This window comes from Danio aesculapii, chromosome 23 (assembly GCF_903798145.1).
Source record: "Danio aesculapii chromosome 23, fDanAes4.1, whole genome shotgun sequence".
NCBI lineage: Eukaryota > Metazoa > Chordata > Actinopteri > Cypriniformes > Danionidae > Danio > Danio aesculapii.
The window spans coordinates 22,589,405-22,602,230 of record NC_079457.1 but is presented as its reverse complement, the minus strand read 5'-3'; the positions used below and the strand labels follow the sequence as shown (position 1 = coordinate 22,602,230).

The following is a 12,826-nucleotide window of genomic DNA, read 5'->3' as shown; positions in this document are numbered from 1 at the left end:
AAGCTTTGGCTTCCGTTTAATGTGCTTGCAAGTAAAAGGGAAACCAGTCCATTAATATAAATCTCTCCTTTCAAAAGACATCCGTTATTTTTCAAAGATTTTGCAGCAGTAAGTTTTATCTTTCATTATGTGACACTAAAGCCTGTCGTTTGCGGCAGTTTGTTTTTTAAAGCAGGATTTATTGTGACTGACTGTTCGTGTTGTTCACTAGCTGAAAATGCAGCCATGGTGAGTTTGACTTTCAAAAGTTTTCAGAAGTTTTGAAATGTATTCAACGCCCCAAACTTTTGATTGGTGCTGTAAGCCATACACATTTGAAACTAATGACTTTATAACCTTCATCTAAATTTAAACCATTCCTATAACAGCAAAAATAAATCTGTAACAGCATTTAGAAAACAAGCTTGACTGATTTTGATTTGTTTCTTGTCAACCATGAAGGTCTGAAAAAATAAGCGTAGAATGTTCAAAAAGTGTTTTCAAAAGTTTGTCAGACCACCAGAGCATTATTGCAGGGTAACTAAAAACAACTAAATCCCATTCAAGTTTCAAAGCCTCCTAAATATGTTCCTTTGAATCATTTTCCATCCCAAATGAAGAGCTGAGACTGATATAAAACACACAGATATGAAGGTGCTCTTACGGTGCAGGCTGAGGGAGATGTTGATGGTCTTCTCCTCTGTGAAGCTCTTGGCATTGGGAAACTTGGCACACTTGAGTTGCGAGGCAGTGGGAGAGTCGCCCATGTGGATCCAGCACACGGTCTCCTGGGCGTAGATGAAGTCCATAGTGGTGGTCTGTTTGTCGTTGATGGTGATGGGGTTTGCTCCACTCAGAGAGGTGGCTTGGATGTTTTGGGAGTTGGCTATAAGGAGGAACGGTAGCCGATCCACTGGGTCTTAAACATAGACAGGGATAAACAATCATTATTTTGGATTATAGGGATGGACATTGAAGCAGATTTTCATATTTGATTTGAGTCCAGTTAATAAACACTCCATCTGATTCTACTGTTGATACTCTGAATAAAGAATCAATACAAATACATCTGTTGATATTTCTGAAAATGATCAGTGAACACTATTTCAGGTGAGGGGTTGAGAACCCACCTCTACATTTCAGATGAATGAAATCAGCAGTCATAATATGATACATTTTTTGAAGTCAAGCGACTTCGAACATACAGTACATAGACATACACATACATATAGATGTACATAGATTACAAATATGTGACCTCGGACCACAAAACCAATCTTAAAGGACCATTTTAAAGCAAGAGCAGACAGAGAGCAAGATGAACAAGCAGAAAGAATTGTATGTGTCTTACCATTCTTGGCCTTGCATGAGCGGTTGTCCAGTTGCGGCAGGTAACCCTCCACACAGCTGCAGGTGTAGGAGCCCTCCGAGTTTGTGCACATCTGACTGCAAGTCCCGTACACGGCACACTCATTAAAGTCTGAAGTAGAGAAAGCCTCATGGTTAGGAAAAATCATGGGAAAGGCGATCAATATTTCTAGTTATCGTTCTATCAGAAAAAAGACAAAAAAATGTATTGACAGGTCACCTTTGCATGTCTTTCCATCTTCTCCCACTTCATAGCCATTCTTGCAGTAGCACTTTGGACCAGACATAGTCACCGAACAGTTGTACTGGCAGTCCATGATTGAGCATTTACTAGCAAGCTCTAAAAAAAGAATTAACAAAAACAGACTGTTGATAGAAATTCCTACAATGAGAACTGCACAAGATATAAAGAAAGACAAATAAATTTTACAAATATTACTGTATATATAAAATAAAAAACTAAAATTCTAGCAACAAGGACAACTAAACTAAGGACAAAACTATAGACATAGATTTTATACTTATAGATATTTTATATGATTTGATATATAATATGATATATGATATATATATGCTATGCTATTGCTTTACGATATGATAATATGATAAGATACATGATATGATTCGTTATGATACATGATATATATGATGCATGATATGATACAATATATGATGATAAGATACGATAAGATATATGACATTTTTTATGCGATATGATATATGAGATATTTCATATAATATGATATATGATATGATATATGATATGATTTTATATATGACACATGATATGATACAAGAAATTATACATACAGTATAATACATCATATGATACAATATGATATGATACAATGATATGTGATATGATATGATATATGACATGATATATATGATGTTTGAGGTGATGATATGATATAATGATATATATGAGACAATCTGATATATGAGATAGGATATGATATATGATATGACTTAATACATGATATGATATATGATACGATATGATATGATATGATATGAAACTTTATCTTAAAATAATCAGGCAAAAACAGTCCTGTTGTCGACAAACATTACTAAAGCTAAATAAAACAATTTGTTGGCAATAGGACAATTTAGCAAAACAAATGTTTATGTTACTAATAAAATTTTTATATCCTGTCAAAAAAATTATAATTCAAACGAAAGAAAAAGAGTTTATTACAATTTCACATTAGGCAGATTTTGTAAGCAAGTCATTTAGCTTTTTCAAGCCTTTAATCTAGAACGCAATCAACCACATAACCAGACCACCATCAATTTAACCAAGCTGACTTACAGGCAGGTTAGCCAAATTTACAGATTTCTTGTCTAATTGGGCTACTTGGGTTGTTGTTGTTTTTTAATCCTGTGGGTTAAAGGTGTGACATATGCAATAATTATATTACTAATGATAAAAATCCTGTGCTAGGATGCCAAAAAATTTAAGAACCCTTTTGTGAGGTGCCAGGGTACAAGAGGAGAGACTTTGTGTGCACGGGTGTTTCCGTTCACATGGTAACGGTCAAAAACTATAACTAAAAAGTATATGTAATCTACTGAAAAAAGTCAGTTCATTTAAAAGTCATTTAAGTCCACTATAATGTTAAGATTTTTACCTTAAAAAAATATTCATTAAGAAGTTATTGACTATTTTTGGTCCTGTTTTTGACCCCTTGTCTGAATAATCTGTATGAATGGGTGTGGCTGATTGTAGACTCAAAAGTAAATGCCCACTGCCCTGATTGGCAAACAGTATGGCATATTAGTGACTTCGTTGGCACATGCGGCTGTACTCGCAGATGAATATGTGTTAACTCACAAAAATGTTTATGTCACTATGTCCTGAAAGTCACAAGCTGAAAACACGCCACTCACACATCTATTTTAAATCTAGCCCACCTAATAGCAAAAGGAACGTGAAATGTTATTACTGTCACAAGAAAGGGCACGTGATTTCCGATTGTTGGACACTAAAGAAAAAGCAGCAGTCACAACCAAAGAGCGTAGGCTTTGTGAGAACTTGTAAAACCGTACTGGCATACAGGTGAAGAAGTGGATGAGAGTTATCGACCTTTTATGCTTAAAGGGTTAATTTCTCTTACGGGGGAAAATGGAGGATCAGATCGATTAAACATTCTCAGAGATACTGGTACAATGCAGTCATGTATTTTAGCGAGTAAAGTACAATTATCTGACGATACTTTCTGCAGATCTAGCGTTCTTGTTCAAGGTATTGAGATGGGTTGTGTTAATTTCCCACTGCACCTTGTGCATTTGCAAAGTGACCTGTGCACCGGCTTTGTGCACGTTGCTGTGTGTCCGTCATTGCCTGTGAAGGGAGTTGACTTCAAGTTCGCACTTTTTTCCTCAGAGTAAGGTGGATAGGAGGGGGATGTCGTATGACTTCCATTTTGCAAACACATAGACAATCCATTGTTTAAAACACCAGGTAAGAAGTGAACGCCATCTGTGTATTTAATTTTATCTAGTTCAGTATAGGGAAGATTACGGAGCTTAGCGCTGAAGACTTTTCGTTTTATTTCTTCTAGCGAGTTAAGGGGTTTGTTTATGAGTTAGAATTGTTTTGTTATATTTATTTCTTTGATTTGGCATCACTATCATCCCCTTACTCTTGAGTTGACCTAATTTTGTTTGATACTTTGTTTGAATTTGCTGCTTTATGATAATTGTAAATATCTCTTCCTTTTGTAAATATATTTGGGCAGTCTGGTTTCACTTTCTTTGTACATTAAATAACTTTTGTTGGCAGTTTTGTTGTTTGTGTCTTTTACTTGCATCCATCACTTGTGAAAGTACCACACCTTTTAAATGTTATTACTTTTACCCTAGACTAACATCAAAGAGGTTGTAACAGATGGAATCATAGCTATAGTAGGTTCTGACGCTTAAAGAATGTTTTATAGTACTAGGAGTCATCAAATGTCAAAAAATGATTTTACTTTTATTACTAATATTGAGTGATTATCAAAGAAAGAATCATGTATAATGCATACAGTGAGATTAATTATGTATTTTAAAATGAGCATTGGCATATTTTGAGCTTTGATTTTATTAGGCTAGTTCTGACTGGACATTGGGCTGGCTTGCAAAATTATTTGCATTTAACAATTGCAAAAACCTGGCAACTCTGTCTACTGGCCACATACAAGTCAACCTCAGCGCCTACAGCTCGCTGTCCAGCTGATCAACCAACTAAAACCAGTTTTACTCTCTTACAAGTGTCTCTTTTGTGCAAACTTGACACTTATCCTAGAGATAACCATGATTTCCATGCATGGGGAGTACAGTGAAAAGCTTTTAATGCTCTTAGTGGAGCCTTTAGGACATCTTGGCAAAATATGAAAGCGCAACAGGGGCTTCGCTGCTCAACTAACCCAAAACACATACACACGGAGAGCGTATGATTAAAAGGTTTGTGTGGACACAGATGAGTGCACTTGGTTTTATACTGTGGGTATTGCTGTGCTGCCAAAGACTGGATCACTGTCCACCAACCTCTGCATGAACTCAAGACTGCGGCTCCACTCAGATAAAAAACAAGTCTCCGCGTGCCCACCGGATGCACACAGGTCTGAGAAAACCACATTCATCAAAACAGTGATTTGGTTTGATATGTTAATGTGGGAACGGTTCAAGGAAGCACAAAATAACAATGGCAATATTTACTTAAGGAACTCCTCCATAATCTTATGGGATTTTTTTTATGCTTGGTACATCCGTCTCAGTTGATATGATCACAAGTCGACAGCACTAAATACAGTGCAAATGCAGTCTGATGAATCTTGCCAGATGAAACATGATCCAACTGCTCAAATTGCAAAAGGGTCATGGGGCATTTTTATTATAAAAACTAATTTCAAGAAGTTTAAAAGTCTCAAAAGGAAAATAAAAAATTATAATAACGACCTTTTAAAATATATAATTTAAGATGTGCACATTACTATTCAAAAACATTATAACTTTATGCACTCAACAAAGCTGCATTTATACAATCAAAATGCAATAAAACATTAGTATTGTCCACTAGATTAGAAGATTTTGAACAAACATTTGATATTGGTTTAAGAAAGCCTAGACTGAAAGTAAAACTATAATTTCAAAAGTTTAAAAAGCTATTTAAACAGACATATTTGTTTTCTAACTGGTTTGAGAAAGCCTATACTGGAAGTTAAAATGTTTTTTTTTAGTTTGTTGTCATAACACGAAAAAACACAAAACAAAACGAAAACAATAAACTAAACAAAAAAAAAAAAAAAAAAAAAAAAAAAAATGAAAACAATAAACAGAAAAAAAGAAAAGAAAAAACAAAACAAAAAAACAAAACAAACAAAAACAAAAACAAAAACAGAAACGAAACGAAACGAAACGAAACGAAACGAAACGAAACGAAACGAAACGAAACGAAACGAAACGAAACGAAACGAAACGAAACGAAACGAAACGAAACGAAACAAAACAAAACAAAACAAAACAAAACAAAACAAAACAAAAAAAACACAAAACAAAAAACAAAACAAAACAAAAAACACAAAACGAAAACAAAACACAAAAACAAAACAAAACATGAAACAAAACAACAAAAACAAAACAAAACTCAGGCTTTCCTAGCTTTCCTAATAAAATAAGTTAAAGCTACATAAAAATCCTTGGTGACTTGACTTTTGTTGACGTCAGCAAACACTACATTCCAAGATTGGACTCCATTATGATTTAGAGAGCCCACAAAGTTGAATCTGCCCACAATGCACTGCAACTTTGAAAGAGAGGGCAAAGAGGAGGAGACAGAGACTCGGAGAAACCACACCAATGTACGCTTAAGGACAATAAGAGTCCTCAACACACTAAAGCCATGGCACAGAGCGCCACAATAGAGCTTTTGTGCAATGTGTAGAGAGGAAGATATGCAGGCAAAACACCATGGCCTGTATCGAATCAATTCCCCCTTACCATCCAACCCCAGCTCATACACTGACCTCACACCCACAAACTACTCCAAACACAGCCAAGGGCGTTCGGGGCGTAACACTGGCCACTAAAGGCTGTCAGTCATAAGCAGGTCTAGACAGAGTCTGCATACGTTTTCTGTATTTTATACACTGATTTTCGGGAAATACAAGTGTAATTTTGTGAAATTAATTATGGTAAAGTATGTGTGCTGTATTACACTCTCCTGAGTAGTTAAATCATTAAAGTCTTATGGAATTTAACCAATTAAAACTTTACAAGCATGAACCATTGCAGGTGTATATTCCACATGGATGTACTTGTGACATATTATTAAAGGAATGCTGTGGGTTACATGCAAGTTCAGCAGCAGAGTTTGTTAAAACAAGCTAAAAATGCATTGACAGTTGACAGTATTTAGAATGGAAAGTTGTGGAGCAATGTGGTGTTTGCCCACTCAAGTTTATTCTAAGTCAATCTCAATCAACATCAGGTTTATTTGTGTTATTTGATTTGAGATACAAGTTGAAACAATTTTAGCGGTGTTGACTGATATCTGAATATATGGACAGATCGGGTAGTTATATAAACTAGCCATTATCTCCCTCGAGAACTATTGTAGTTGTGTTGACGGTTTGTAATAACAGAAAGTGAAGTTTTGCGACTGAAAGAGCAAAAAGTGAAGACACTATATTACAAATGATTATTACAAACTTTTACAACACATGTTGCTTCTATTGTACAGGAGTTAGACCAGGGGTGCCTAAACTCGGTCCTAGAGGGCCAGCTTTCTGCAGAATTTAGTTCCAACCCCAATTAGACAGACTTGAACAAGCTAATCAAGCTCTTCTAGGTATACTTGGGCTGCATCTGAAACCGCCTACTACCCAGTAGGTACTGCATTTGAATTACGGTACTACTCGGCCATTAGAAAAGTATGTTCTGTACAGTATGAATGGGAGTAGTATGAATGGAACTCGGATGTACTACATCCGACATTTTGTCACGATCACGTGACCTACCCACAGCAGTTGTGTTGATTCACTTGCCATTTATGAATTCTCTCACAGGCATCATGGGAAAGCAGAGCATAGCATGCATAGGATGCACACTTCAGAATCTAGCCGGAAGTATAAGTCATCCGGGTAATTCTCACATACTGTTTTTCGAATTCAGACATACTACTCTACTCACATACTGTTTTTAGCGTACTATATGGTATGAAAGTATGCCATTTCAGATGCAGCCTAGTAACTTCCAGGTAGGTGTGTTGAAGGAAGGAGCTAAACTATGCAGCAGGACACCAGCACTCCAGGACTGAGTTTAGGCACCCCTGGGTTAGACCCCACTCTGAAGATCATTTAGATCCCCAAACTAGTTCTTATAACCAAAATTGTTACTAGTTCCTGTGGTGTAAGCACACCAAAAATTGATACTTCTTTCAATAGTTTCAGCAACAATGAATATGTTCCTCCAGTGTGAAAGCCCCCCATAATGGATGCACTTTTAGGGGTCACAATGAAATCTGACTATGGAATCGCCTTGATTCGGCTGTATGCGCTAACAGCTAACTAGCAGGTTTGACCAAAGCTCAACGATGGACTAACATTGGTATGTCATGGCCATTAGACCAATGTTTTCTAACCAAGAACTAGGGGACCACTGAAAAACTTCCACGGAACTTCAAGGCTTTCTTATAAATAAATAAATAAATAAATAAATAAATAAATAAATAAATAAATAAATAAATAAATAAATAAATAAAAATACCATAAAAATGAGATATTCTTATTTTATTCACACCTAAATAAAAAATGTATGTATATTAATGAAATCTTATAACACCATGCAATTTTTTGACTGAATGTACATAGCTACATATTTATCAAGCTTTAAAATATGAAGAAATTGCTAAAATAATTGAGTAAAATAAAAACAAAACTAAATAAATAAATAAAAAATAAATCAATCAATAAACTCCTTATTTTTAATCCTTATGCAATAAGTCATGGAAAAAGTGTTAAGTCTTAGGGCTTTTGAATATTGTTGTAGACAATGAAGGGCCCTGACATGAAAAAGGTTGAATAATCATCATCATTTGAATGATTTTTCCAAAAGCACTCAAAGATTCCTTGACATTTCCAGGTTTTCCACACCCATCAGAACCCTGGGAATAATCCTGTAAGCAGGAATCTACTTCCAGTTGGCAAGTGCGGTCTCCGATTCCCACAGCCATGCCTTGCCTTGTGGGTTTTTAGATTGGTATGTAAGCCACATGTTTGTGGTTTATTGGCGCAACAAAAATGATTCATCAAACATCATTTAAGCAATCAAAAGCGCAGCCAACATTCCATTACAATTAACAGTGAAGTGCTGAAAAAAACAAGTAAGACCGAAAGTAAAAGAGGTTTGGAAGAATTAATGCCACACCACAGAATCTCAGCAGCAGACAGCTACAAAAATACTGGCAGCCAGGCTGAAAATCAGTCTTCAACCGCACCATATGCTAACCACTCAACCTGTTACAGCAGGTCCAGGGTCAGTTCTGTTCCTGATGTCTAGACCAAAAAAAAAACTTCTTCAAAAACATATTACTAAATGCTATGCACAAGCAAAGAACTGGTATAAACATCCTGAATGCTTCATGAGGAGAGCAGGAAGTGGCTAAAAAATGCTTCTTATTTTGGCATTTGTGATTTCCATTTATATTTTAGCAGACAAATGTGAGACCAGTCCAACTTTGGGGAGATGCTATTAACTTAGCAACATTTATAGTAGAGAGACAGTAGGTTGCACTGCTATTCCAGTAAATGCTAAAGTTTACAACAAGTAGCATAACAAAATGGCACATCACCTTGCTTGTCACATTTCATCACTGAAGCTTACAAAAGCACAAACTGAGGCAATAAGCAAACACTTTGAGCAAATCTCAAACAAAAAACAAAGTCAAGCGATTCATGGTGAGTCAGTCTATTGCACGTACTGGTTAATAGAGATTCGTTTCAAAGATTATACAACTAGCTTACCTAGAACTCATCATGCATCATTTACATAATCATTTATTTTCTATAACATGAGTATTAGGAAATACTGAGATCCATAATAATAGAAAAGAAATCATAATAATATGCTGATTTGCAGCTTAAGAAACATTTCTTCTACTTATTATTATTATTGTCCATGCTACAAACAGTTGTGCTGCCTAATATTTTAGTGAAAACAGTGGTTTATTTATTTTTTTATTTTCTGAAGAACAGAGACAAAGTGTTTGATCAGAATTAGGGGTGTAACGAATCACAGTTGGTACGTCATTTGTACGGATCACAACCCATTGTTCGGAACACACATTGCCTGCGTATTATAAAAAAAAAAAAAATTACTGGTAGATTATTCCTAAATTTGTAACGATCACAGAGAGATCTGGTCTCGCGTCTTTCAAAGCACATGTATGATAGCATTTAGGCTTTCCTGTAAAATATCATGATGATGGAAGAAGTTGTGGTAGGTTTTTCGGTGTGGTGGATTTCATTAAGAGTGTTTTCCATCCACTTGTTTAGCCTGCATCAATGCATTTAGTGTGCGCTGCAGGATTAATCATTAAAAGTTCAGGATCTCAACACCCACGCAGCATAAATTATAAATGATGGTGATTTGCATACGTTTATTAATCTTTCGAAGCGCTGCATTCAAATCTGTGTTTGAAAAATGCAAAAATCAAGAAAGAGATTCAGTCTTTAGTCTTTTGAGTTAGTTATAAAGTTACAAACTGTGAAATAACACAGAAGTACAGAGATAACAGTTTATAGTTCAGATATAACCATTGATGTTTATGGTAAAGGTTAAAATCACAGTCATATGCATTTAACGATGCTCAAAAATGACATTGTAGGCAGAAATGACATTATTTAACCAATAGGCCAGCCATCAAAAATACACCACTTAATAATTCTTCAAAAATGACACAGCAATGAAACATGAAGTTTTATGAGTGACTAACTGAATCATTTTTTTGTAAATGAGAAAAATTATAATGTTAGATTTATACATTTAGTGTTATCTGCAACAGTAGTAGTAACAGTGAATTTTTCACAGTACTGAATATTTTACAATTCATCTTTATTCAGCTGATTATTAATTTTTAATAAAATTACAGGTTCTAAGTTCTGTTTGTTAAAACCAATAGTGTCTTGCAGTACTGTTTTCGTAATAAATGGAAAGCAAATTACATTTGTCTCCTCGCCTTTTTGGCTGAACCGAAAAATGGTTTGTGATCCATTACACCGCTACTACTCAGAATACAAATAGAAACAAACAAGAAACAAATATTAATTAAGGTTAAGGTTTCCATATCCTGGACCAGGCCGTAACCTGAGCAGCTACTGTGGTGGTCATGGAAGATTGGAGAACATGAGACTGATTCCTGTGACGCTCCAGAGACAGACGAGTCTTCGCTGAGGCCAGCTTCCAGCCTCCGCCACTGAGACTGCAGCTCTGCACAAGACGTTTGGCCAGCGGAGAAATTAAAATGGTCGTGCCCAACTGAGCCTGGTTTCTCTCAAGGTTTTTTTTCTTCACTTTCGCCATTTAGTGAATTTTTTTTCCCTCTCCGCTGTCGCCACTGGCTTGCATGGTTCGGGATCTGTAGAGCTGCGCATTGTTGGATTTGCTCTTCAGTGTTTGGACTCTCAGTAGTGATTATTAAACCACACTGAACTGAGCTCAACTGAACTGAACTTAAACACTACAAACTGAACTACACTGTTCCAATTTACTATGACCTTTTATGTGAAGCTGCTTTGACACAATCTACATTGTATAAGCGCTATACAAATAAAGGTGAATTGAATTGAAAATTGAATTGAATTAATTTGTAAATTTTGTATGCATTCACTGACACGTTTAGTCAATTTAATGCATCCATGCTAAATAAAAGTATAAAATTCTTACCAAAAAATTACTTTTTACTGATCGCATTTTATAACAGTGTGTAAAATGTAAATATATGCAATCACTGCATACTGTTTAGAGAAAAATACACACAGTATATTTTGATTGCATTTTCTTAGTTTTAGTGGTGGAAGAAAATTGTTACACCACTATACAAGAGCAAGATGCAATCAAAAAAAAAATACCTGAACCACTTATAACACTTTGTAATACACTTTGTGGCATGTTTGTGTGTAATATTTCTCATGTCTGAGCTCTCACGGTCTGTCTGGTGGCAGGTTCCTACATGCTTGTGTTTATATATCTGTGTTTTTGGAAATAATTGAGAATGTGTGGAACATTTCTTTCTGACAACAAGAGTTCTAGTTAGGTCAGAGGGTTGATGAACTTCAGCTTTGGTCTGTGTGTGTGGTGTATTTGTTTGGGAATGATGGGGAAAGATAGGAGCGAACCTTTCTTCAGAAAGCAGTTTTATGAGACACAAACCCACCAACGTTGAAGTTCACTGCCTCTGATCATGACTAAATTTCTCTCCGCGTTTCATATGAGAGTGTCCTCAAGATGAACTCAAACAAATGAAAAAATAACATTAGGAATCCTATTTATCTGAGCGCTACACGATCCAATCAATACTCCTGATCGCACTCCCTGTTCTGTCACAATAATACGCAGCGATCTGAGCCAAACTCATCCATCAGTGCAGTGAAAACATTGTGAAGCCCTTCAGCGCAATAGAAACAAATGGATAAGCCATTGCCCAGAGTGATATGCTCTTGCCAAAGCTGAGCTAAGATAAAAGTTGAAAGGCACAGTGGCGTTTGCCAATACCAGTGCAAAGTTCTATTTTAAAGGGCTAATCGTTCTTGTAAGTGATGTGTATTTACTTGAGTGTGTGTGTGTGTGTGTGTGTGTGTGTGTGTGTGTGTGTGTGTGTGTGTGTGTGTGCACATCCTCCTGTGTGAACAGGTCAGCTAAACATGAGCAAACAGAGAAACAGGCAGCTAATATCAAGCTAACAGAGGCATAACACTAGATAAACACTGGCACCGTGGGCTTGTTAGCAGACAAGTAAACAAAAATGCATTAAAAAGGCATTTAACCTGTAATGTGAAAGACTTCCTAAATTAAAAAGTAAATATGGTCATTTTGATCACATGCTGACTGAATGCTAGCGTAAGTTGACAACTTTACTGTAACCTGATCAACAGTATTGGGTAAGTTACTTTCAAAAAGTAATAAATTACAAATTACTGACTACTACTGGAAAATTGTAATCTGATTATATTACTAATAACCTAATGTAAAAAGCAATCAGATTACTAATTACTTTACTTTGAAGTTACTTTTAAAACATAAAATATACAAAATAAACTGCTGCTCTTTTAGTAATTCAAACTTCAATGAAAAAGATTACAATGGGTTGATCACAGCAGCTTGACATTTTCAAAAGACTTAAAGTTATAATATATGTCTCTCTCTCTCTCTGTGTGTGTGTGTGTGTGTGTGTGTGTGTGTGTGTGTGTGTGTGTGTGTGTGTGTGTGTGTGTGTATA

At 35.7% G+C, this 12,826-nt stretch overlaps 1 protein-coding gene across 1 annotated transcript; it reads right to left on the bottom strand.

The window, feature by feature from the left end:
- Positions 1-548: 548 nt before the first annotated feature.
- LOC130217501 (prolow-density lipoprotein receptor-related protein 1-like) lies at positions 549-8,563 on the bottom strand. Its single transcript, XM_056449611.1, has 4 exons — positions 8,449-8,563; positions 1,568-1,687; positions 1,331-1,459; positions 549-898 (listed from the first exon to the last, which is right to left on the bottom strand). Exons 1-4 carry the CDS (start codon positions 8,561-8,563, stop codon positions 549-551), a joined length of 714 nt encoding a protein of 237 aa, XP_056305586.1.
- Between the last annotated feature and the right edge of the window lie 4,263 nt (positions 8,564-12,826).